General features: G+C 37.6%; 1 protein-coding gene across 1 annotated transcript in view; it reads left to right on the top strand.

Moving 5' to 3' along the window:
* The window catches only part of Itga8 (integrin subunit alpha 8), a 227,371-nt gene that overhangs the window by 124,826 nt on the left and 76,082 nt on the right, over positions 1–26,463 (top strand). The window contains exons 14-20 of the mRNA XM_012517847.2: positions 8,932–8,977; positions 11,999–12,106; positions 17,035–17,090; positions 17,479–17,633; positions 19,279–19,416; positions 19,899–19,966; positions 21,578–21,725. Coding sequence (XP_012373301.2) covers positions 8,932–8,977; positions 11,999–12,106; positions 17,035–17,090; positions 17,479–17,633; positions 19,279–19,416; positions 19,899–19,966; positions 21,578–21,725 — 719 coding nt within the window. The remainder of the gene's footprint in view (positions 1–8,931; positions 8,978–11,998; positions 12,107–17,034; positions 17,091–17,478; positions 17,634–19,278; positions 19,417–19,898; positions 19,967–21,577; positions 21,726–26,463) is intronic.

The raw sequence follows: 26,463 nt of genomic DNA, 5'->3' as shown, positions 1-26,463 counted from the left end.
CATCGCCTGACGTGGGCAATAGGCCAATAGTCAGCTGCTTCATAGGGCTATGTGAACCAATCAAATCTTACCAGCAGGGACCAAAAGCTATACAGAAAACAAGGCTCGTGGCATAAGCTCCAGCGGAAGGGGCAAGGCTGAGGAGCAGGGCGCCCGCGCCCAACAATTTCCTCCCATTAAGTTGTTTTTTTGAACAATATGTTTTGCCCTTCTTTGCCTCTTCTGATAAGTTTTGGCTTAAAGTCCACTTTGTATGAAAATTGGATTAATTACTCCTGCCTTTTTTGGATTTGCTTTTTATTTTTATTTTTTAAAATAATTTTATTGAGGGGCTGGGGAGATGGTTCAGTGGAATAAGTGCTTCTCTGGCGAGCACATGGGCCTGAGTTCAATCCCCAGTTCCACTAAAATAAAATAAAATAAAATAAAATAAGATGAGATGAGATGAGATGAGATGAGATGAGATGAGATGAGATGAGATGAAATGAAATAAAATATTGTATTGAGAAACAAATAGCAGGAAGACAGTTTTGAAACCAATTAATATGACAGTTTCAATAATTAATACATTGGATATTGTTGTCTTCTTAGTGTTCACTCATAGTACAAGATGCAGACATGATATCCTGTCCACAAACACTATTAGTACAAATATATATTCAAAATAGTTAGGATAGATATACAGCTACTTTCTCTTAATTAAATTAATGGACAGATTTGTTTTTTTAGAGAATAAAAAACAGTAAAAAATATAGAAACAATACAGAATTTCACTAAACAAAATGGCAGGAGGCCAGAAAGATAACTCAGCAGACTCAAACACCTGCTTAAGCAAGCATAGGGTCCATGGTTTGATCCCTGGCACCACATGCCATGCCAGCCTCACCCCCAGAGTGGGATGAGCCACCAAGAATGCAGTGTAGTGGCACACACCTGTAATCCCAGCACTAGCGAAGCTGAAAGCAAGAGGATCACTATGAGTCTGAGCTACATAGTGAGACCTTGTAAAAACCAAACATTTTTTAAAAATGGCAGGAATTCAACAATAGTTATAGTGCATATTATTGTTTTCAACTTAGCTGTTCAGATTACCAGATATAAATATGCAAAATTGGTCAAAAATTAAAAAGAACAAAGAGGGGCTTGGGAGATAGCTCAGTAGAATAAGTGCTTCCCTGGCAAGTGCAAAGGCCTGAGTTCAATCCCTGGTTCTGCCAAAAATAAATAAATAAATAAATAAATAAATAAATAAATAAATAAATAAATATAAAAAGAATAAAAAGAACAAAGAAACAAATTTAGGTTTATCTGCTCCTTTCGATAGACTAACACAAATCAGCAGTGCAATTGTCCCATCTATTCTATGTATATACATATATATTTCTTTTTCCCTTCTTTCTTTTCTCCTTTTTTTATCCCAATTGTTTTTCATTTTGAACAGTTTCTTTGCCTTCATAGTATCTACTATACCTTTCAGATTTTATTTACCCTTTCAGGTCTTTACATCAGGGAGACAATACAACGCTCACACATTCTTACTGCATTGAGTATTGTTTTCAATCCTCCAATTTTTAATGTATGTATTTCTTTATGAGCTAAATATGTTCTCTAGTACAGCACATCACTGAATTTTGTTTTTTGACCCATTCTGCCATTTTGTATCTTTTTTATTTATTTATTATTTTTTATTTAATTTTTTAAATTAATTTTATTGAGAAAAAAATTGCAATGTGACAGCTTCAAAACAGGATGGTAGGAGAGGTACAACAATTAATACATTGCATATTATTGTCTTTGTAGTAGTCAAATATTCCTATTTTTATATACATATACAAAACTGTCCTTCATTTCTGTCACCTTTTTTCTTCAGTTTTTTCAGAGATGGGTATTCTGTTGCCATCCAAATATTGTAGGTGTATGAATTCGGCAAAATATTCCAATATAGTCCAGTATTCCACAATAGTAGTGGGTTATCCACAGGACTGGCAATGTCCAAATCTGATGACTTGAGCCTTCCACAGCTCTGCATACTAACATGGTTTCGCTTTTCATACCTCGTTTCTACACTTTTCTGCTGGATAGTTAAGACCAAGATAAAGCAAGACGTATATAACAAAAAATGTAACTTTTGTATCTGACACAGTCAGTCAAGTCCCCTCAGGACTTATCGTGAAACCCTGTACCACACTTTGTAGATCTTTTGTGAGTCTCAGTCATGTTGATGAGTCACGGCCATTGCTTGACCAATTCGCTCTCTGTGAAAACCTGAGACAATGTTTTTTCTCCATATGACTCTCTTCAGTCATGCACTACATTATTGATCACATTCCTCTGTGGCCCTATAAGTTCCTTCATCAGAAAATTTGGGGCAAAACTGAATTACGTGATGCTACAGTACAGGTTCTCCTATGTCCTGAGTCCTCACTGATATTGAAAGGCTAGGTCCAAAATGTTGACTGTCCTTGAAGCCCTTCTTCTTCTCTAATTTTTGGTCTGCAAACTTAGGTTATTAACCCTCCAGAAGAGAAGGTTATTATTGCCCAGCAACATATCCAGTTGGGTTTAACCTCACTATCTGTCTGGATATCAAACATTTTAGGAATAAGATGAAACATCATTAAAAAAAAATTACTTGAGATACAGTCTGGCCATACTTGGTATGTCATGACAAACAGTATGTATTTAGAAGACCAGAATGACCAGCATTCCAAGCATGACCCCACTATTACACATTGCTATCTTTGGTGCCGTTGTTCGGTTCACATGTATCAGCATATATAGTTAGTCAGGGTGAGAATCCCACCCAGTAACTGCTAGATTAAACAACCTGCTGATAGTTCTCAGGATCATTGCCTTACCCATCTTGTACATATAAATGTATGGCTTTACCCCTGTCGTGTTTCTAGCTTTTCTCCTTGCCCTCTTTTCATTGTCTAATCCTCAAGTTTTCGCTTTCCTTTTAATTATTTTCCTTTTAATTATTTTCACATTTAATTATCATACCTTTTTATTTGTATTTCTTCTTTTGAGTTCTTATATTAAGGAGACTATATGATATTTATGCATGTGGGTCTGGTTTATTTCACTTATGAGTATATCTTCAAGTGGCATCCACTTAAATATGAAGGCTTCGAGTTTATCATTCTTTATAGCTGAGTAATACTCCATTGTATAAAAATACCATATCTTTTTCATCCATTCCTCAGGTGATGGGCATCTTGGTGGTTTCCAAGATTTGGCTATCGCAAATTGTGCTGCTACAAACATAGGAACACATATATCCCTATGATATGATGTTTTCAGTTCCTCTGGGAAAATTCCTAGTAGGGGGATAGGTGGTTTGAATGGGATTTCTAGTTCTGGTTTTTTAAGGAATCTACACACTGATTTCCATAATGGTTGCACTAGTCTACATTCCCACCAACAGTGGAGAAGAGATCCTTTTTCTCAGCATACTGTTCTTGCGCTGGGATCTTGGCTATTATATGTCTCAGTGTATTTTTAATTGGGCTGAAATTATTTGGCATTCTGTATGCTTCAGTTACCTGAATGTCAGATTGTTTACTCATATTTGGGAAGTTTTCTGCTATTACTTCAGCCCATATTCTTTTTATATCCTTTGTGTTGACTCCTTCTCTCTCATTGATGCCTATTAGTTTCACGTTATTCATCTTTGCATTGTCTTGCAGGTGGTGAATTACTCTTTCCTGCATCCTACTTGTTTTTAAGAGATCTTTTCTTATCTCTTCATTAGATGTCATAGCATCTTCCAGATCTGAAACTCCATCTTCACTTTCACTCAAATGGTTTTGCAAGCTTGTGATTAAAATTTTAAGTTCCTCTATATCTCTTTGACTCTGCTTCATGTGATCTATTACTTTCCTGCATTGCTCATTCAAGGAATCCATCACTTTTCTAATCTCTTCTGTTTTTTTTATAAGTGTCTTCTTGAGAAATAATTGTTAACTTTTTACTTCAGAGTTTATTTCTGATCTGATTTCCTCTATATGTTCCTGCATTTGATTCTGTATTTCAGATGCTCTTAATTCAGAGATTTCTTTTTTCATTTCAGAGATTAGTTCTGATCTTAATTCCTCTATACCTTTCTGCTGTTGTTTCTTTACTTCTGACACTCTGAATTCATAGATTTCTTTTTTTATTTCAGATATTCATTCTGGTCCGAGTTCCTCTATACCTTTCTGCTGTTGTTTCTTTAGTTTCATAAGCTATTAATTCAGACATTTCAGCTGTGTTTGTGTCCTCTGCACTTGTTTTGGTTGTGCTTGGGACCTGAAATTGCATTTTGGTCCTTCTCTTTGTCATTTTGTATAGCACTGTCCTCTGATCTTTGTTGTAGAGCTTTTGTGCAGTTGTAACCTTAGCACCTACTAAAATTCAGGTACCAATATACCAAGTTCTCCTTCCTGCTGCTGCCCTTGGAGGTGAGCCTGCTGTGCCCCTCTGGCAAGATGTTCTGCTCCTGGATTAGCTGCATGGTTTTGATCCTAGTCTCACTGCAGGGACTTCAGCTGCAGAGTTTCACCCCAGGCCTGTATGCCAGGCCTGCGCTGGGCCTTGAGGGATGGGGCGGGGGCAGGAGAGCACAGAAGCTCTCCCACACACTCACGGGGGCCTGGGCTTTGGCGGGTCTGGAGGGCTCCCAAGATCGTGTGGAAGTTCTCACCCACAGAGCGGGGTTCGGCTGGCTCTGTTGGGGTGGGGAAGGTCCGGAGAATACAGGGAAATGTCCCACAGGGAAAGGTCTCTCTCGCGCTGCGGGCCTGCCTGGCGCAGGACAGCGCGAAAGTTCTCCCACACACTTGCAAGGCCTGTGTCTTTCATTGGCTACTTGAGACCATCTACACTGAGAGTATTGAAAGGTACTCTCCTGCCCTTGCATTATTTTCCTGCTTCTGATTCCCTTTTTCCCCCTTTCTTTATGTAGAAGTAATTGCATACCCTTCCTCATTCATTCATTCTATTGGCCTTTTGGCGTTGTTAGCCTCATTGTTTTTCTTGGATAACCTTGAGAATTTTTTTTTTTTTTTTTTTTTTTGAACCAAGGATTGAACTCAGGCTCTTGCTCTTGCCAGGCAAGTGCTTGTTCTTCTGAGCTAACTCCCTGGCCCTGAAATTTTTTTGGATTGCAAATATTTAGGTGCTCTTTGTCATGGAAGGCTACTTTGGGTTGGGAGGTTGTTGTTTTTTTGTTTTTGGTCTTTTAGTTTTGAAGCACTTTACTTCAAGTGCTCCTTACCTTCAAGGTTTGTGTTTAGGAGTGTGCTGTAACCTTGATGGATTTGCTTTAAAAATGATTTTTTTCCTCTAACAACTTTTAAGACTGTACTCCTGTGTTGGAATTCTGGGATTTTAATTATGATGTATCATGGATTGGCTGTTTTATGATCATGGCTATGTGGGTTTCTCTCCACCTCAATTATCTGTTTGTTAAATTATTTTCACATATTAGGAAAGTTTTCTTATATCACTTCTGTATAAAGCTATTTTATAGCATTTGTGCTGTTTTCTGATTTTTCACTAATTCTGATTGATCTTACATTGCTCTTCTTTGTTGCAGCTATCAGATTTTGGATTCATTTTTCATGATATCTGGTTCTTTTTAAGGTGTCTTCTAATAATTACCATTGACAACAGCCAGGTTCTTCTAGGTGGTTCTGATGATCAGTCCTCACAAGGGTCAAATCTGCTGCCCACACTTCTAGCAGAACTTTTTTAATCTCTAGAATTTTTAATTGTTATGTAATCATGGATGCTCCTCCTCCTTTTTCTTCTTCTTCTTCCTCTTCTTCTTTTTCTTCCTCTTATTCTTCCTCCTCTTCTTCTTCCTCCTCTTCCTCTTCCTCTTCTTCCTCCTCTTCTTCTTCCTGTTCCTCTTCATCTTCTTCCTCCTCTTCTTCCTCTTCTTCTTCTTCCTCTTCTTTCTCTTCTTCTTCCTCCTCTTCTTCCTCCTCTTCTTCTTCCTCTTCCTCTTCCTCTTCCTCCTCCTCCTCCTCCTCCTGCTCCTCCTCCTGCTGCTCCTCCTCCTCCTCCTCCTCCTCCTCCTCCTCCTCCTCCTCCTCCTCGTCCTCCTGCTGCTCCTCCTCCTCCTCCTCCTCCTCCTCCTCCTCCAATACCAGAGATTGAAGCTACTTCTGTTTTGTGCTGGTCACTCATGTTTTGCACTTGTTTGTTTAGCTCAGTTAGTTTCCAATTAATGTTATTTGTTGACTTTCTGATTATTTTGTTGAGATCATTACCACTTCAGCTATATCTTCTTTATACTCACCAAGGATCTTGTTCATCTGTTTTGTGAAGTCTCTTCTGTTATCCTTTCAAATAATTTGGCTGTGTGGCTTTTAATTTCTTCCCCCTCAATTTCCCCTGAATTGTTATCTTGTTATCTTGTTTTCTCATGTTTCTATTTTTTGTTTGTGTTTCCTTGCTTATTTTCTGTGTGGGGTTTGTAGATTGATTACAGTGGAAGACTTTTTGCTTGTGGAGATATTTTTAGTTAATGCTGCCTTTCAATGTTGTGGTCTTGGCATAGTTAATTATAGGCATTTGCCTCTATTCAAAAATCACCCCTGTCTCTATCTCCATTTATCTGGGAGGGGAGTCTTCAGTGTATTTGGTTCAGTACTAATTTCTCCTGGAGTGAACCACAGTATTATTAATAACACTAAGACAATACAGATATTGACAAAGCAAGAAAGTCAGTTGTTAACAAAAACTGTCATTTTGGCTATGGTAGTAATATCATCAACAATATTAGTATCAAAGACAAACTAGATATTGACATACCATAAAACCCAATAATGTGTTACTTTAACCCATAGAAAAGAGACCCGTGATTATGGTGTAAACATTTAGGTAAATATTGATCTAAAGTAAATCTTCTACTAAATTGAACATCTTTACCTTTACTAATAGAAGATTACCCAACAGTAATAGCATATAATTCACTATATATACATAAACAAGAAAACTATGGGTCTAAAAATTTGTATTTCCAGCTGAGTATTTTCCTTCCAGGACATGCAGTCTTTAGAATCCAGCAAATCACAGTCCTCCTGGCCCAGCTTTATGGCTTGTGGGCTTGTGAGTCTCCTTCCTGTTCCACAGGCCCCTCTGTCCATAAATATCCAACAATGACATCCTTCCCAACTGACATGCACTCCCATTCATATTGATAAACAGGAAAGCAATCAGGCTACCTGTCTCTACTGGATACTGTCAGCAGGGCAAGGGTGCAAGCAGACTGCGGGATTCAATGCAATGATCTTTAGATCCAGCCATGTCTGAAATCCAAATCCACTAGGCCTGGCCTCCCAACATGATATGCAAGGCCTTGTACCATTCCTTGCCTGAGCTTGTATTTCAAGATTCTCATATTGCAGCCAGCACTTCAGGACGTGCTGTTCATTATCACGAACCCAGTAAGGGTTAGAAAACCCTTATCAAACATGAATTCCTATTATTTGGTTTAGTGAAATTTCGTATCTTTTTTAAAATTTTGTGTTCTTTAAAAACAGAAAAACTGTTGACAGTATATGGAATGGCAGTTAAGGGGCCAAAGACAAAACTTATTATACATTTCTTTGGCATCAACACTTTCATGAAGTAGTTTGGGACCATTCCTTTCCTTCACTTGCTTGTAATTTATTCATTCTTCCTTTCTTACTTTATTTTTTCTTTTCTTTCGTTCTTCTTTTTCCTTGCTTTGTTGCTTACATTTATTTCAAGAGAGAGACAGAGTCCCACTATGGTCTTCCTGACCTTGAATTGACTGTGCAGCCTGGGCAGGTCTTGTACTCCTGAGTGCGAACAGCTCTTCTCTGCCTCACTTCACTAATTTATTTTTAATGAATACAGATAAGCCTACAAATTGTACATATTAATGGGGACACTGTGTAATTTTGATGCATGTATTCATTGTATAATTTTTAAATCTAGCTATACATACCTATCTCCTTGAACATTCATACTAGATATTTGGAGGAAGCATATTGGCAATATATATGTATATTGAAAATATACCATGTATATTGGAAATATACATAGATACTGTAGTACAGTACAGTGATCTGTAGCTGACCCATTGTACTGGAAAACTTTTGCTTTCTACCTAACCACAACTTAATTCCTATAGAGCCCATGTCCTCAGTCCTTACCCAGCCTTCCTTGTCCTCTAGTGACCATGATTCTTCCTGCAGCTTCTTTTATACCAACTTTTGATATTTCACATATTAATGAGATCATACAGTTTGGTCTTTGGGAGTATAAAGTATTTCCATTGACACAACAATCTCCTGTCCCATCTGTGTTGCAAAGGACAATATTCATTCTTTATAACAGATAGCTTAATACTGTCTGGTTTTTTATCTGTACCATAGTAGGTTTTGCTTTCGTGAGCTTATGAACCACTTAGATCATTTCCATTTGTTGGCTGTTGTGGACATTGCTACAATTATGCATGATAATATAACAATGAATGCCAATACTCTACATATCTATAATTTATCAAGTGAAACTTAAAAATAGTACTGCAAAAAAATCAGAAAATCTAAATAATTTCTTTTAAAAAAATGATTGAGACCAGAGCTGTTTAGGATTTTGTTGTTGTTGTTTTAGACATTTGAGATGTTTATAGACACATAATGAATTATACAGGGATGGAATGTAAGTCTGAACATTAAATCAATTTGTGTTTTATATACACAATTTATAAGTAGAGCCTGAAGATAATTTTATAGAATATTTTAATAGCATTATGAATGAAACAAAGCTTCATGTGGTGACACTTTCCACTTGTGTCATGTCAGTGCCCCAGATGGTTCAGGTTCTGGAGCATTGGAATTTTGGGTTAGAGATGCTCAACCTGTGATTGTCCCTACAAAACTTATGTGTGCATTTCATATTTGTCTTTTTTAGATTTACTGGTAGGTGCATTTGGAACAGGAAAAGTGGCTGTTTACAGGTATGTGGGTTTTGGTGGTATGCAGTTCTCTGAATTGCTTTAAATGCATTTCTTTTTGTGGTTTTGCCTTAAATACTCTATTCCAATTATTTTTTCTGAAGAATATTTAAATACTTATTTTAAAGTCTGGAGGTCTATTTGCTCTCAGTTTGGAACCTTTCTTTTATCCTTCGATATTTTATTCTCATACTTTAGGATCAGATTTCCAGCCCCTAACAAAATAGCATTAAGATAATAAACTCAGTCGATCTTAAAATGATTCAGTTTTTGAATGTTAAAATATTTTAATTCTCTATGCTTCTAAAGCCAATAAAATGTGCGTCTTCAGAGAAGGGGTGCAAGATGGGAAAATGATACCATTTTCCTGGTTTCTGCCATCAAGACTGGAGGCCAAATTAGGGAATAAGACGTAACAGGAATTGGTTTTCTCCAAAAGCCAGTATTGGGCAGCAATTGAAATACAAAGGAAAATTACTTTTGCTAAAAGGATTCAGGGAGAATAGGGTTATTCCACTGAGCCATCTCCCCAGTCCGACTTTTAGACTTTAAAAACTGTTTAATAAGAATTCAAAACTTGTACTGTAACGTCATGTACCTCGGTAGTGTCCCAAATTTTCTGATCAAGAAGATTATGGGGCCAAAGAGGAAAGTGATCGATGATGTAGAGTGTGCCTAAGGAGAGTCACATGGGGAGAAGACACTCTCAGGCTTTCACAGAGAGCACATTGGCCAAGCAATGGCCGTGACTCATCCACATGGCTGCACTGATGAAGGTTCTACAATCTGAGGTACAGGATCTCAGGACAAATCCTGAGGGCATTTCACTGACCTTCTCGGACCAAAAAGCTACAACTCTTGTTGCATAGGTCCTGCTTTACCTTGGTCTTAACCATCCAGTAGAAAAGTATGAAGTCAAAATATAAGAAATAAAGCCATGCTGTTAAGTTGAGCTGTGGGGGACTCAGGTCAATAATTTCTGACATTGCCAGTTAAATATAAGACCCAATGCTATTATAGGCTACTGGACTCTTTTAGAATATTTTGCTGAGTTTACACACCTATAATATTCAATAACGGAACTTAGAAAAAATGGGGTATACCGATGGATGTCCATTTTGTATCTGTGTATTCAAAGAGGTTGGGATAGATATATAGTTGCATTCTCTTAATGAATAGAATGATTTGTTCTAATGGTGTTTGTAAATAGGATCACAAGTCCGCATCTTGTACAGCAATTAACCACTAAGAAGAATATATGCAGTGTATTATTTGTTGAAACTGTCCTTCCGATTTGATTTGAAACTGTCTCATTGCTATCTGTTTGGCAATAAAACTTTGAAAAAAAAATTAAAAAAAAAAAAAAAAAAAAAAAAAAAAAAAAAAAAAAAAAAAAGAATTCAAGAAACCAGGTCAAGATATCTAAACAAAAGATAGAACACAAATCCTCTGGGCATGTGTTGCTAATCCATTTAGCTCCTAAAGAGGGTCTAAGGTTTAGTTTTCAAAACAGGTAGGATTTTCATTTTTCATTGGTCTCAAGAGAAACTCAGTGAGGTCAGATTTATACCAATCACCTTCCACCTCAGGTTTTGAGAAATCAGAAAGCTGAAATTCTTACAGCCTCTGGGTATGGAATGGGCCTTGAGGTTCATGGTGTCTGTGAGAGTACTCAACTTGGAGCTGCTGGAGAAAAACTGACCACGTGCCAGTGCCATACCCACGGCCGCACAGGGAATCTGCTGCAGCCTCTGTACCAGAACATTACTTTCCATGAGCTACTCCTGTTCAAGTAGGAGGACAACCAGGAAAAAATACAGGGCGACTCCTGCAAGAAACTGCTCTCTCATGGGCAGTTCTGACTCACGGACATCTCCGGAGTGGGTTCATAGATCACTCAGCGTGGAATGTCCCATCCAACCCTATCTTCTTCCTTCTACTTTTCCAAGGATCAGAACTTCCCTTCTCCTCTATCCACTTCACTTTCTTCTGATACAGGTTTGTCACAGTAAACCTCATATGAGTCTAATTCTAATTTACCATCTGATTTTTCAAGGATTAGAACACAATATTAACAATAGTAAAAAATAAAGTACAGATAAATACCATAAAGCAGCTTAGGAAAAATCCCAGTGGGCTTCATGTGGTAATCATGAAATTGTTTGAAGTAGTGCCCTAAACAACATTCTGCCCCAAGACACAGCCATTCTCTCTGTCCGTTGGAGGAAAATTCATCCAACATGGCTCATTGCATGCAGAAATCTGGCAGCTCCAGCTCCCAGCAATCATATCTTGTAATCAAGCTTTGAAAATTGCTTCACTCTCTTCCCCTGTAATTTACTTTCTTGTCCTATTATCCTCACCTGGGTGGCTGAAAAGGCTTTTCCTTTATGTCAGTTCCTCTCCTCAAATGTGGTGACCCACTACAATCACCTGGAGAATGTCTTTGAAACTGCATTGCCTTGCCCTGAACCCAGACGTTCTGTTCTAGTTCATTGGTCCATAGGGTGGGGCCTGAGCACAGTGTTTGTTTAAAAGCTTCTTGGGGGATTATATCGTGCATCCAGGATTGAGAACTATTCCTTGGGATGAAGTACAGAATTATTCTATAACCCACCTTCATGTGTTTAGTTAAAGCTGCAAAACCCAGCTGCAAAGTTACCATTCAAAGTAAAACTTGAGGGCTGGGGAGATAATTTGGATGCATAAGTGCCTGCCTGACAAGCACAAACTCTTTGAGTTTGATCTCAGTATCAAAACAAACAAACAAACAAACAAACCCAAGGACAGCGGATTTGTGAAACCACCTGTGCCCCGAGCACCCACAAATCCCACATCCTTCTTTCAAATTCATGTGCAAGTTACCAGAAAGGTTTAGAGGTAATTTGTTGAGTGGTGCCCACCTGCCCATTCTTAAGCCAAATTCTTGGCACAACCTGGCAATGTTGCAGGGACCCCTTCTGTGCAGTGAGCCTTTGCCTATCGGCCATGGAGGACATACTGACCTTGTATTTTTCCCTGCAGAGCAAGGCCAGTTGTGACTGTGGAGGCCCAGCTTCTCTTGAACCCCATGATTATCAATCTTGAAAACAAAACTTGCCACATTCCAGAATCTGTGACACCTGTGGCCTGGTGAGTCAACCTTGTGTTTTGCACACACTAATGCAAAGCTTATTCCTGCAAAACAAGTAACTCCTCTCACAGCCAGCTCCGGTTCACAGACACCTCATACATGAGCTTTTGTATTGATTGCTGCGTATTCCGATCACCTAAGTATCTTGTAAAATAAATGTGGTTTTAGTGCAAGTAAGTCTGCAGTACAGCCTGAGGTTTGCATGTCTAGAAAAAGCTACAAGAAGGGACATTGGTGCTGGGGTAGCAAGCAAGCAGTCTTTCAAAAGAATCTATAATACAGTGTTGTTCTTTGGCTCAGGATTTACCCATACAGAGCAAGTTATGTGAAGTGCAGCCTCTAGGCACGATGAGAAATACGAAATCATTTGGGGAAATGTATTCCCTTTGAAATACATCTCAGCAGTATTTTTGAGTTTTATTTGGCATTCTCAAATATGTTAAGCAAACGAAAAATAAAACACAGTACCTTGTCTTGTATTTGCATGGGCTTATGGATACCACTTTTCAGGTGTATTTTATGTCCCCTTGTTTTAGTGGCCTCACTTGGGTTAAATTACTCAGTTTCCTATGCAGAAAACATAAAAACAATTTTGTAATTTAGCATGTACAGAAAATTAACATCATAAATGGAGTTTTGTGTCTTGGCCTGATTTTTGTGACCCTGAAGCCATCATCAGGAATAGTGGTATAATCATAGTTCCTTTGCCTGGACCTAAGAGGACATGGTCCAAGTGTTCCTCTGACTCATGTCCTCAAAGGACAAAACTAAACTTGATTGAAATACATCCCAAGAAAATGCCACCTGCTTTTATATATGTATATAGATTCTCTAAGGGTCAGAAGTCATCAGATTAGATCATGTCATCAGGAAAATAAAATCTAGCACTCTGGGAGGCTGAGGCAGGAGGATTGCAGGATTGAAAGTAAGTTACACAACTTGGTAACTTAGTAAGATCCTATTTTACTGAAAGGGGCTGGGGTTGTAGCTCAGCGTGACATCCCTGGGCTCAATCCCCAGTACCATAAAGAAAAACAAAGGTTTGGTTTGTTGGAGATTTTCCCTCATTTTGCAGGAAATGCAGTCTAACTTGGGCAGTATGTTCAGTCCCTGAGAATATAAAAATGTATGACAAGCCAGTTCTGACCCAGAGAAGTTATTTCCAGGCCATTTTAGCATGTTTTTGATGGCCTTCTGATAAGAGTTCATGCTGGAGTCAAAACTTTTGAGTGTGGAGAGTGAGAAGTTTCTAGAACTCTTAAGAATTCTTTTTAAAACATCCTGTTGCTGGGAACTCCTGCATGGGGAGGCATGTCCTGGCCTTTAACTTCTTTTGAAAGGAGTTGGGAAATGCCCTGAGTGCATTTTAAAATGGTTTAAAACCATAAAACAGTATAATGAAAACCTGATCCGAGAAAATATGTGAAACGGCCAGCATTTCCCCTTTTTCTGGCATGATTAAGTGAACATTTAAATGAACTGTGAACGCTACTTGAGCATAAGTAGCACACAGCTTTCATACCCCCCAGGCCCTCTCTCTGCGGGGTCCTAACCCAGTCGACTTCTCATCACAGGCAGTGCCCTCTCACACAGAATGTGTTTTATTTGAGCTAGATCTTTCCCCCCTAAATATCTTTAGTTTTTATGGATGTTTTTATAAGATATAAGTAACATTAACAACATTATGGGATGGTTTGGTTTTGTAAAAAGAATATTACTTTTTTTTTCACGAGCCATTTTCTTGTTGCATTAAATCACTTTATTAAGATAGAGTGCGACCTGTTTTGTAGGCAAATTATACTGCATTCCTTCACAATTATTTATTTTATACTACTGCATACATTTTTCTGAAAGTTGTTTTATTTTCATATATAAAAATTTGAAGCGTGACTCAAAGTATTAAAAGAAAGTTAATCACTGGTTCAGTGTAGAATGTGTATCTCTGATTATTGTTATTATTACTCTTCTAAGAATTTAGTGATTGAGAGGCCTCTATTAGTTGTCTGTGGTGTAAGTTTTGTCTGCACTTGATATAAATCTGAACATGTTAGGTTCACAGATACCCCTTATTTCCATCAGTGTGGATTTCTGTTTTTCAGTTGGCTATCTAGCTTTACAAAATATCTGCTATTGGCATTTCTAAATTAGAAAAAGGAATTAAATTCTAGCTTGATAAGTATTAATATGCCTATAAAAATAGTAAGACATTTCATTTTGTAAGTGTAACTATCCAATTTTCCAACCTGAAAATAAAGTTCCAGATATGAGTTAGCTTTATGTGAAATCTTATATTCACCATCATTGACAGAGGACTGATTTGGTGAGTATGAAAAATGAATTACTTTGTACTTTTAAACCATGCTTCATGCATATCTCAATCTTTCTCCATCATAAGTCACCCCATGAAGTCAGTACTCCAGCTGATCATAGGAGACAAATTGAGAGCACCCTCTGTTGTATTTTCCAGTCTTTTAGCACATCAAAAGCACTGTCCATAGTGTGATTTAGACTTTTGGCATGAAGGACCTATGATATTTTCATATTTTACGTTCCAATCAGACCCATTCAGAATAATAGACCATGCTGAGTATGATCATAAAAATCTAGTTTGAAATTTTAATGCAAATTCAATAATAGTTCAGGGCTTTTGCTGACAGTCCACATGTACGAACTGAATATTGACTAATTAAATATTGGTATGTTCTAATTAAATATTGACTGGCAAGAAGACCTCATTTTGTAATACGTAAAAGTGCATGATGTGTATAAGTGTGTAGAAATACATTTTTCCATTTTTAGAATTACTCTGACCCTCCACTGCTACACAATTTTAAGGTTTTCTTTTTGGATCAAAACATTTCTTAAAAGTTTGTGATTTAAAAGAAAAAAAAGGCCTTTCCTGCTAAAGACAACTAAAAACCAGAAGATTTAGGTCAGAGTGCTATTACCAACAACTCAGGAAGTTTTAGTGGTTATATTAAACTTGTATGAAAGAAATCATGCAGTTGTTAATGATATTGAAGTAACAGAAAAGGAGAACTCAGAAAAAAAATAGATGTGTACTAACACAAAATTTATAAATCGAGAAACCTTGCTCCAACAGCATCATTTATCAAATACTTTCTCACAAAAGAGAAAATGATGTTCAAGTTCCTAGCTTGAATTTATTACTTTTTCCAAAAGTTTATTACTTTTGATTTCTTCATGTTAAAGAAATCACTATATCTAAAATTATTTTAATTTATATTTTGACAATTTCATTTATAAATATGAATTTATATTATAAAAGCTAATGAGGTTTTTTTTTTTTTTTTTTTTTTTTTTTTTGATTTTATTTTTTTATTTATGTATTTTGGCTGTCTCTAGATGCGTTCAGGGCATTTCTGGTTTGGCAGGAGTATCTGGGTTCGAACCACAGCATCCTGAGCCTGAATGCTTTGTTTAGCATACACTTAAACAACTGAGCTAATGGGCAGGCCCCCATGAGTTTTTTCTATGCAGAGGAATAATACATAGAAAAAGTTGAACAGATTATTTTAAAGTATAGCCAAGTACCTCCAAAAAAGCTGGGTACAGAGAAAAATTCCAAATTTGGAAGTCAAACCTGCTACAAAATTTAAAGATGTGATTAACTATTCATCTTCCATAAGTAATTCAAATTGAAGTAAAAGTGAGTTGGAATTTGTGATTTCTCCAGGGAAGTGGTATAAACACTTGTAATAGCAGACATCTCAGGAAACTTTTGGCTTAATGGTATGTGGCGAATTATTTACCCTGAAGGGAGACATCGACTGAGGTCACGGAGATAGATGAATCCCAGATGTGACACATTTTCATTATGTTTGACACAGGAAGCTGACATATAATTAAAGTATGATTAGGGATTATTTACTCCTTTTGAATTCCATAGAAATATTCAAATTGTGCTATAGCATTTTATTAATAAAAACATCATTAAATCATAATGTGTAGTTTTTCTATTTCTACTTTCTTAGAAATGTGGAAAGACCTCATTTCTTATGCTGGCTGTTAGAATTTTTCAGGAAGGAGGTGAGAACATTCAGCGAAGTTGAGCAAAGACAAGCGGACAGTCCTCACTCATTCTGTGGCCACAGATCAGGGCCAAGTGTGGGTCATCCCACAAGCCGTGTAGACATTTCCTCACTGGCTAGGGCATGCGCAAGCAGAAATATGAAAGGTCTTTCACCCTTTACTGTCATTATTCTATGTCAATGTCCCCACTAGCTTGAGGCAGCTGCTTTAAGTTCCTTATTTACTTCCTTTCTCTGCTCATTTGTCTTGACTCTCTACCTCCAGCGTTACCTCACCCGTAGCAAAGTACCAAGTTGCAGTCTCCTTCCAAGTGAGTGATTCAAGTTAAGTGTAACAAGGTGATTCTTAGGATTCATTCCATGTTCTTTAGCACGAGTCCAAAGCCTTGTTCCAACCAGGAAGCCAGCCACGCCGCCCTCAACTTCCCCATCTAGCTGGATGTTGCAGTCGCACTGTCTTTAGGTTCTGCAGATGGGGCCAGGATCATGCTACTCTCTAGATTGTCCCACTACTGTCACTCTCTGTAATGGTAATTCTTCATTCCTTGGCACATGGGAGATACTCATATGTATCCACAGAATAAACACAGGATATCAATTGAGAAAATCCAGTAATCTATAGTATGATTTTCAAGTATTGCCTTTTATGCAGTGGTACTTGTCATAACTATTTTAGTCCTGTATCTGCTGTTTGTAAATATGCAGGGGTGTGTGCGTGTGTGTGTGTGTGTGTCCATGTATGTGCACATACATATAGAATTAGAAGGATGGGGGAAATCATGCATGTATTTAAACTAAAATAAAGGAAAGGAAGATTGCTACTTCAGAATAAAAATTTCCTAACCAATAAATTGTCAACTATTATTTTACCATAGCTTCTCTGTAAGAGTATGTGCATCTGTAGCTGGCCAGAGCATTCCTAATACAGTAGGTGAGCTTGATTTCACTTTTACATTCTTCTACTATACTAAGAAAAATGAACAGTAAGCATTTCTCTGCACAGACCATAGAAAGCTAAAGAGCCATTTATTAACATCTAATGTCTAGTGCATATGTACAACCTTCTACATTAATATTTTAATCACTAATTGAAGTGTTATTTATAAACAAAAAATTATGGAAAAAATTACAATGTACATTTAAAGTTTTCAGCTCAGAGATTATGTTATAAAACTTTTTGGTTCATGTATTATGTGTGATCTTAACTATGAAAAGTTATGCTTCCTGAATAAGCAACTTGAAATAGTTTATATCTCTGACAGAACACTGTGTTCACTGTTACCTCCTCTGATTATATTCACCTCATTTCTGTTCTGTAGCCTTGGCAGCTGAATTGCAGTTAGATTCTCTGAAACAAAAAGGAGCCATCAAACGGACACTCCTCCTCAGTAATCGTCAATCCCATCTCATCTTCCCTCTGCTGATAAAGCGGCAGAAGTCCCTCCAATGCCAGGATTTCACTGTTTACCTTCGAGTAAGTGCTGCAGAAATCATATTTTTAGCCTTTCACATGAAAATCTGAATTCCAACCATTTTTCCCTCAATGAAACATCGCCTTTTTCTCCAGAGACCTCCATTTGTCTTTTTTTTTTTTTTTTTTTTAACCAGAGGAGGACACTTTACAACTGACTGCTCTTTTCTTGACCTTGACTTCAACCACCATAAGGATTTGTTGCTATTAATTCCTAAGGCTTCTTTTTTTTTTTTAAAGTAAATCTTGATAACAGCACTTAACTCAGGTGGTTTTCATTTCTAACTGCCTCCCCACCCCACAAAAAAGCATAAAAGTTGAACTCGATTTATTTGAATTTTTATCCTATCAGAATGTCTTCTTCGATGTTATCAGTGTGCATTTCAAACCCAACTCAGGACCTCATTCAGGCATCTACAGCTTTCATTAAATGGAATTTATAATTGTGCACTTTAAGGGGCTTGTGGGATAGCTCCGTTGTTTAAGAGCCTGCTGGGGCAAACCTAGTCAGGCACAGGGGGGCGTGGTTCAATCCCCAGCTCCCCAAGCCTTACCAGACCCACCCTTAGGGCAGCCTGAGACAGAAAAAAAAAAAAAAATCCTATAATTGTGCACTTTTAAAAACAGTGTGCTTTTGCAACTCAAAAACCTACCAGAAAAATGTAAAAGTAAAAATGTTCATAACATAGCATCTCATCTTCACTTCACCAATTGTTAAGCTGCAACCATGCGTTATCATTTCTCCTGCTCCTCTAAGGGACTAGGGAAGCCCAAATTCACTATCACACTCAAGAATGAAAAGCCATACCAGTGACCTTTATGTCCAGTCATGGCCTGCTTGCACACAGCTGAATATTCCCATTTCCTGCCATTGGGCGCTCATTCCTCTCTTGTAAGAGATCTGTTTCCTTTTGTAGTCAAACTTCTTCACATGTGTTCAAGGTGTTTTGAAGTCCATGCAAGTGATACCTTACTGATATAGTACAGAATAAAGAGAATCAAGATGTTTTCTTACCCAAGCCCAAGAGAACTCATAAATTCTATCACCATGAAGACAAAAACTCATGATGGTTTCCATGGCATGTACGATGTATCAGTGTAATCTTGTACTTGGAGACCACTAATTCTATGTAAGTTATTGAGAATCTGGAGAACAGAAAGTTTACTTCTAGAAGCTTACTTTGGTAAGGCCCTGTCTGTGAATAACTCTATCCCTGAATGTATAGTAATTATACTGGTTACTATATCCCACATAAAGCAGCACATTCCGAAGAAGCCCATTGTAATAATGATGCCTTCATCACTCACTTTGATTGACTAAAGTCAAGTGGGTTTTTAAAAAAATTTAATGTATTTGGTACAGGGTCACACTACACAGCTTGGACTCATAGTGTTTCTCTGTTTTCAGCCTCCCCAGCACTGGGATTACAGGTGTGTGCCACCATCCCCAGACTGGGTGGCCAGCTCAGTGTGCACTCAGGGGCAGGACCATCATTACATGTGGTGTGGGGAATCACCTTGGTCCCTGCACTTACCTATGCAGTTGCTTAATCCACTGAGCTATGTTGCTTGTCCTAAAGTCAAGTTTTATCTGCCCTTCACAGACTAATATCTTGCAACTACTTGAGTTTGTGATCATTTTCCCTAGGATGAAACTGAATTCCGAGATAAATTATCTCCAATCAACATTAGTTTAAATTACAGTTTGGATGACTCAACCTTTAAAAAAGGCCTAGAAGTGAAGCCAATATTAAACCACTATAGGGACAATTTCATTACTGAACAGGTATGTTCTTAGGGTACTTTCCTAGTGTGGCTGGGGTGGGTAAAGTTGTTCTTATAACCTGAATACCAAAGTCAGCCCTTTCTGTTTTTATTCCTGTACACAAACTTGTAACATTTGGGACTTTTTCCTAACATATTTCCTGGAACAGTACATCATTATGTTTTTGGAAGCCCTGCCTCTTGTACAACGAATATTTTATATGTTCAAAACATGACTGTAATGAAAGCAATGCGGCCTGAATGACTGAAAACAGTGCCGGGGTAGTGTTATTTACAGATGTTCTGGAAGGAATAGGTATTAGATTTCAAGTCAACTAGCCTGTATTGAGAGGTCACTTTGTGACATAGGGTGTAGAGCTGGGTAGAATCGCAAGTGGTGAAATGAAAGTTTTGGTTTCATTTGTATAGTTTGGAACTTTCAAGAGCAAGTATATGATTCAGGTTTTCTTAGCTTCTTCCTGATGCATGGTGTTTCGGTCATAGGCTCACATCCTGGTGGACTGTGGAGAAGATAATCTGTGTGTCCCTGACTTGAAGCTGTCTGCTAGACCGTAAGTTTAAATAAATAAACATGTACATTATAGCTAATGGAATACAGGTGTTTGTTTAAAGCTTCACCAAAGAAACTCTACATTTCCAAAAACTACAGAATAAAGAAGAGAAAAAAAGACACTGTTTGAAATCTTTCAGCGGGGCCACACTTTGTGTTAGCTTACAGGTAGGTCAGATGTTGTCATGGGTATCAAGTGACACACCCTGAGATTTTTGCCTGGCCTGTTTCATCTTTCAACCAAAGTAAGAAAAAAAGTATTTCTGTTCAAAATAAACAAGTGTGTAGGGTGGTTCAGGTTATATTTACTTGCCTCAGTCAAGTGAGCAAAGGATTCAGGTCATCTGGGTCTATCCACACCTTAACCAAATGAGTTTCACAGCACCCCATGACTCAAAGCCATCCTTAGAATTGTCAAAACAAAATTAATTTTAATTTTCTGTGAAAAAAACTTAAAAGGCACACTAGGGAGTAAAGCAGAATGTGTCACAAAGTCATGTAACTCTACAGTTACTAGTAATTGATAGCTCCACTCCAGCACTAGTAATTGCATTATGTTATGTGATAGAAAAAAAAGTGGAACAAAGATTTAAAATATCCTGGAATAGGAAAAGCACCTTTCTCTCTCAGGAGCTATCTTAAACTCATGTTTGGAATCTGCTTGGTAATCTCTCCAGGGGACTTTCCCCAAACTCTATAATTTAACAAGCGTCAAAAGCAATAGCTTTGAGTAGGGGTCAAAAGTGGAAGAGGCATTCCTCAATGTTGGTTTGATCTGGAGTTCAAAGTCAATTAAATTTCCCCAAAATACTTCAAAACCCTCTATCAACCATTTCAGATCCTATTTCATCTGCCCATTCCTTCCTTCTGTATAATCCATTTTGTAGTCTGTCCCCCTCTTACTCTAAATCATCTCTCTTCCTTCCCCACCAAAGCTCTTTTCTTCCTGATGTATGTGTCTCCTAATGTACAATGTGCTAAAGTTGTCTTTCTGGCTTGTGAGACAAATATTAAATTGGCAGGAATTGTGCTAACAGATGGTTATTATGTTGGTAGCTAAAAATTGATCACACTAGGAGGATTTACCTTGTCCCTGTCCATGTCTCTGTCTCTGCCTCTGTGTCTCTGCTTCTGTGTCTCTGTCCATCTCTCCCTCTTTCTCATATAGCAGATATACCTTTGCCTGCACTCCACTGGATGTTTTCCTATCCTTCCCATCCAGAAATGGTTTCCTTTCATGATGACCCATATTCTCTACCCTACCCTCACATTCACTATTTTCTTTCTTTTTTTCCTAAATGGTTCACAGTTTCAGAAACTTGGCAGTCCAAGAATATGTCACAAGCCTATGACAAGGGTCCACATATAAGTGTCATAACATGATAGAATAACATTTATGGTACACAGAGAAGAAAACAGACCAAATTTGCTTTTAACAAAACCATTCTCTCAATAACAGTGACTCCCACAGAACAAAGCAAATCCATTGGTGAGGACAGAGCCTGCTACTGCTTCCTAGCCCCTTAAAGGTTCCTCTTAAAATCTTAAATAAAATATCCATAGCATCAGAACAGTAGAACACCTAATCATTCTTTTTAAACCACATTTTCAGTGATAAGGATCAGATCGTCATTGGAGATGAAAATCATCTTATGCTCACAATAAATGCAAGAAATGAAGGGGAAGGAGCCTATGAAGCCGAACTCTTTGTGATGATACCAGAAGAGGCAGACTATGTTGGCATTGAACGCAATAACAAGGTAATATTTGTGAATTATGTAAAAATCTATGTATATTTTTGAGTTCTGGAATATTTTTGACTTCCAGTAAGTTCACTTAGGCTGAGTTTCTTTTTGAGGAAAACTACATCCCACTTTGTCAAGTCCTAGTAGCAACAAGCCAGGAAGAGGGATGGGCACGTCCAACATTGATGTCTTTTCTTTCATTCAATTGCAAAATTGAAAGTTGGCCTAGGCCAGTCAAAGTTGGTCAAGGATTCAGAGTTAAAGCAAGGAAGAAAACAAAGAGTAGCTAATGCAATGGGTCAGCTAGCCTCCCAAACTAACTCCTTATTCTCACTGGCTTCCCAAACTTTGTTTTGAGTTCCTTTTAAGTTTCAGGCAGGTTTCAGAAGGTCTGGTTTTTATTACTAGTAAGGAAAGAAGATCCAACCAATCCCTACTGAGCACTGATAACCACCTGGACCAGAACTGGGAAAGAAAACAAGATCATTTTCTTTCTTCTTGGCCCACCTTGTTGGGATGCTGACCAGGAAAAGCTCAATCTTCTACATTTGCTGGTGTGCAGGCCACTATTTATAACAGTGGCACCAGTGCTATTTAAAATCTTCCGGTTCATAATCAGAACATAAATCTCCCCACTCTGTGTAACCTCGGGTTCTTCGGTGCTCTTAATCTCCTGGTCTAGAAAACCATTATAAGTATATTATACATTAAAAGGAGAAAGATCTTCCATTTTCGAAATGTATAGATTCAAGGAAAGACCATGTTTCATGTTACTCTTTAGGAGTGAGTACATCAAGGGTGGCCTCTGAGGACTCACTGTTGAGCTTGTTTATTTAACTAAAAAGTATTAAATGTCTACTAGCTTTCAATACTGTATGCTGTAAGGAATTTGTATATTCTAATGAATCATTAATTTAATGAAAAGAGATTCCTCTTTGTGATGGTGTCTTAAAGGTTTAATGAATATAAAATTTTTAGTCTCATGGACTTTTGTATTAGTTGAATTATCTTCTCAGTTAAAGGTGATCCAGATGAACAGCAACAAAGTGTCTTTGACAACCATTTGAAACCATGATGACCTTTTTACTGAAAAAATTAATAGAAAAAACTCTAAACACATAAGTTGTGCACATTAAATATACATAGATTTTTGCATGTTCATCATACCTCAATAAAGTAGTTAGAAAGTCTAAAAAGATTTTAATGCCCTTCTTAGAAGAGAAGTTGGTTAGAAGAAAACACATCTCACTTCTTTTCAAAAGTATTTGCAGCTGTACAACCTACCCTCCCCCATTTCAAACATAAATATCATTTGTGCCTTAATTTCTCCAGGAAATGATCTCTATTCACCCTATTTTCTTGTTCCTTTAGTTATGTGATTTGATATTCCTCATCTCTCTATTAGTTACTTCAAAATACAGAAATCAATTAGAATAAGTACAGCACTTATACAAAAAACTTATAAAGATTTTGAATTAAAAATGTCATCTCATAAGAATATGCACAAATGAAAGAAAGGAAGAAAGAAAAGCATCACCTGTTACAAATACTGAAATGCAAAAATACAAAGATAAACATGAAAATGAAGTTGAAGTATGTTATTCTTTTAATGTTCCAGGATTCCACTCATATTTTTGTTTGAATTCCCTTTGTGTCACCTAACTTCTGAGTTGCTGAACAGAGCAACTATTCTAGAATGTTCTTTTAGCAAAATACCCAAATTACTATTCACTTTGTTATAACGGAAAATATGTGTGAGCACTTATCATTCTATTGTTGGCTATAAACTTTACAGAGGACATTATCCATAATCCCAAGTGAACCATTAACTATTTTTTCCCTTTATCAACTTCCTTTGGGAAGAGACTTAAATTATTCTTTAAAGTTTAGATGACTAAAGCACATTCTCTTTTCTTCATTAAGCAGTTTGGAGGTTGCATGCCTTTTTATTCGAACTCTCTCTCTCTCTCTCTCTCTCTCTCTCTCTCTCTCCACACATATTAAATATATATCAAAATTTATATATAATTATATATTTTTCCTTTAGAATAACATATGAGGCATTATCTAAATGTAATTTTGTTGTTCTCTTATTGAAAACATTGCATTTTAGAAAATAGATTCTGATCATTACTTTCTCCAGAAACCTGAGTGGAGCCAGCCTTTATACTTTCCTATACTGACCTTTCTTCTAATTTTTTCCAGGAATAAAAGACCACATGTGAGGGCTGGCCAAATAGCTCAGCAGATTACAGTGCCTACAAGCAGGCGCAGGGGCTGAGGGTTCAATCCCTGAGCCTGCAGTGCCGGCCCAGCCCCTAGGGCATGCTGAGATAGCAATTGAGACTGGGCACCTGTAATCCCAACTCTTGGAAGGCTGTAAACAGGCAGATCACTAGGAGTTCAATCTAGTAGTGAGACACTGAACATCCTGCAGACCCTTCCCTAAAATACAATATATACACTACATGTGTTATTATGACTGTAGTAATATACAATGTACCTTTTAATTCGAACTCTAAATCAAAGTTCAAAATGTACCTTTTTTTGCCATTTTTAAGTGTTCAATGCTGTAATACTCACAGTAGGCAGCACCCTGCTGTCCACCTCCAGAACATTTTCATTATCCTACGTAGAAACTCTACACATTAAAAACCGATTGCCTATCTCTCCCCTCCCGGGCCCTGGTAACCATGACAACCCAAGATACATCTCCACTTAACAACACCCACACCCCACTCATCACACCTTCATCCTGCTTATAACCAGCCCTCTTCTCACCCACATTCCTCTCCCCTGCACCTCCCATCTCAGAGAAGGGTCTGCCTGGTTTCTGGGCTGTTGTTGAACCACTACTGTGGGCTGGATACTTCTCTGAATTCTCCCACTGTCTAATTGAGTCAATCTGCTTGACAACTTTACATAGAAACTGTCATGATCCCCTCTGTAATTGCTGCCACACCCTCCTATCAGCTTGGGAAACCAAATCATCCTAAGTCGCTAGTCCATGTCCTGATCTCCATCCACTGCCACTGTCACTGCCTGCCGCCAGACTGGCATCATCTGCTGCCTACATTATTGCCACAATCTCCTAATCCATCTCTCCAGCTCCCTCCCTTCAGTTCCTCAGCTACAGAGAAAACCATCTTCCTACAGTACAAATCTGACACTTTCTGGTTTAAGCCCATCACTCATTCCCACTGCACTTAGGGTGAGGTCCAGGCCATTCAGGAGACTTTGAGCCCCTTAATTCTAACACCTCTGATTATCTTTTGAGCCGCTTCCCTAGTAGTTGCTACCTTCTTTTGCCCACACACCCAAAATTCCCTCCTGACTGAGTTTCTTTTCAGACAGTTCATCCTCAGGCTTGGGAACATCTACTCCCTTACACAGGCTTCCTTCATCCTCAGGACTTCAGCACAACTAAAACTCACTAATAATTGATGCTTAACAACATTTTTTTCTCTTCTTTACTTTATGGGAAAAAAGTGAAAAAAATTCCACAACAAAATAATCGAACAATAACAGTATTTTTTCTTTAAAGTTGTTGATCAGAGTACAAGATATGGTCATAAAGAATTCTCAAAAAATATGAGCACAAACCTTTCTTTTCAAGGAATTAAGAGAAACCGATAGTATAGCTATCTTGTATTTTTTTTGTTTTCTCATCCTCCCTCTACTCCTTCCCCAATTCTAGTTTATTTTGTTCTTTTGAATATTTTTTCACATTTTACAATATCTATTGTGTACTTTGAACTTTATTTATTCTTTCAGTTTCTCACACCAGGGAGACAGGAGGCTGTTTACACATGTAATTCTGATTTATTTCACTTACAAGCATGGTCTCCAGTTGCATCTATTTATGTATAAGAAGCTCAAGTTTATCCTTTATGGCTGAGTAGTACTCCATCGTATAAAAAGACCGCATCTTTTTCATCCTCCCTTGGTTGAAAATGGTTTTAAATGTTTCCAAGATTTAGCTATTGCACATTGTGCTGCTGTAAACATGACTGTGTTGTGATAGTTTTAGTTCTCTTGAGCAGATATCCAGAAGGGAAGAGCTGGGTCAGATAGGACCTCTAATCGTAGTTTTTGAGGAAACTTTATAGTTATTTCCATAGTGTTCACACCCTCTGAACTCCTACTAACAGTGGAAAGGGGCTCCTTGTTCCCCATAGCTCCTCCAGCATTTATTAGCTGATTTCTTGGTGATAGCCATTCTTTCTGGAGTGAGATGAAATCTCAGTGTTGTTTTAATGTTTTTTCTTCTTTAAATGATTTATTAGTAATTGACGGGGCCAGGGAGATGGCTCAGTAATTGACACTGCTGACATTCACTGAACAATTGTTATGGGCTGGGTATTGCTCTAAGTTCTTACATGTGTTTGAGGCAACCTTCATAGTAACTTTATACAGAAACTGTCATGATCCCCACTGTAATTACTGCTACACCCTCCTCTCTGCTTTGATTCCACCTGCTCCACCATGCCCACTGATTTCTGAAGTCTGCATGCATGTCCTCCTTTATCACTATTTATTTCTCTTATCATAAAACTTATCAAACTCTATGGAAATTTTTTTCCATTGCATGTTACAATGCATGTAATTGTAAGAATTAGAAATGCAGTGAAGACAAAAGATCTTGTTTATCAGGATTTGGTAGCTAGTAGGTCCATGGTAAATAATTTTGATGAATGAATGCCTGAATGATTCATGTAGTTCTAAGAGCTACAAATGAATTTAAAATATCCTG

The sequence above is a fragment of the Octodon degus genome, unplaced genomic scaffold (genome assembly GCF_000260255.1).
Source record: "Octodon degus isolate 3935 unplaced genomic scaffold, OctDeg1.0 scaffold00220, whole genome shotgun sequence".
Classification (NCBI taxonomy): Eukaryota; Metazoa; Chordata; class Mammalia; order Rodentia; family Octodontidae; genus Octodon; species Octodon degus.
Note: the sequence above shows the minus strand (reverse complement) of the source record. Positions and strands in the feature narration are given on the sequence as shown.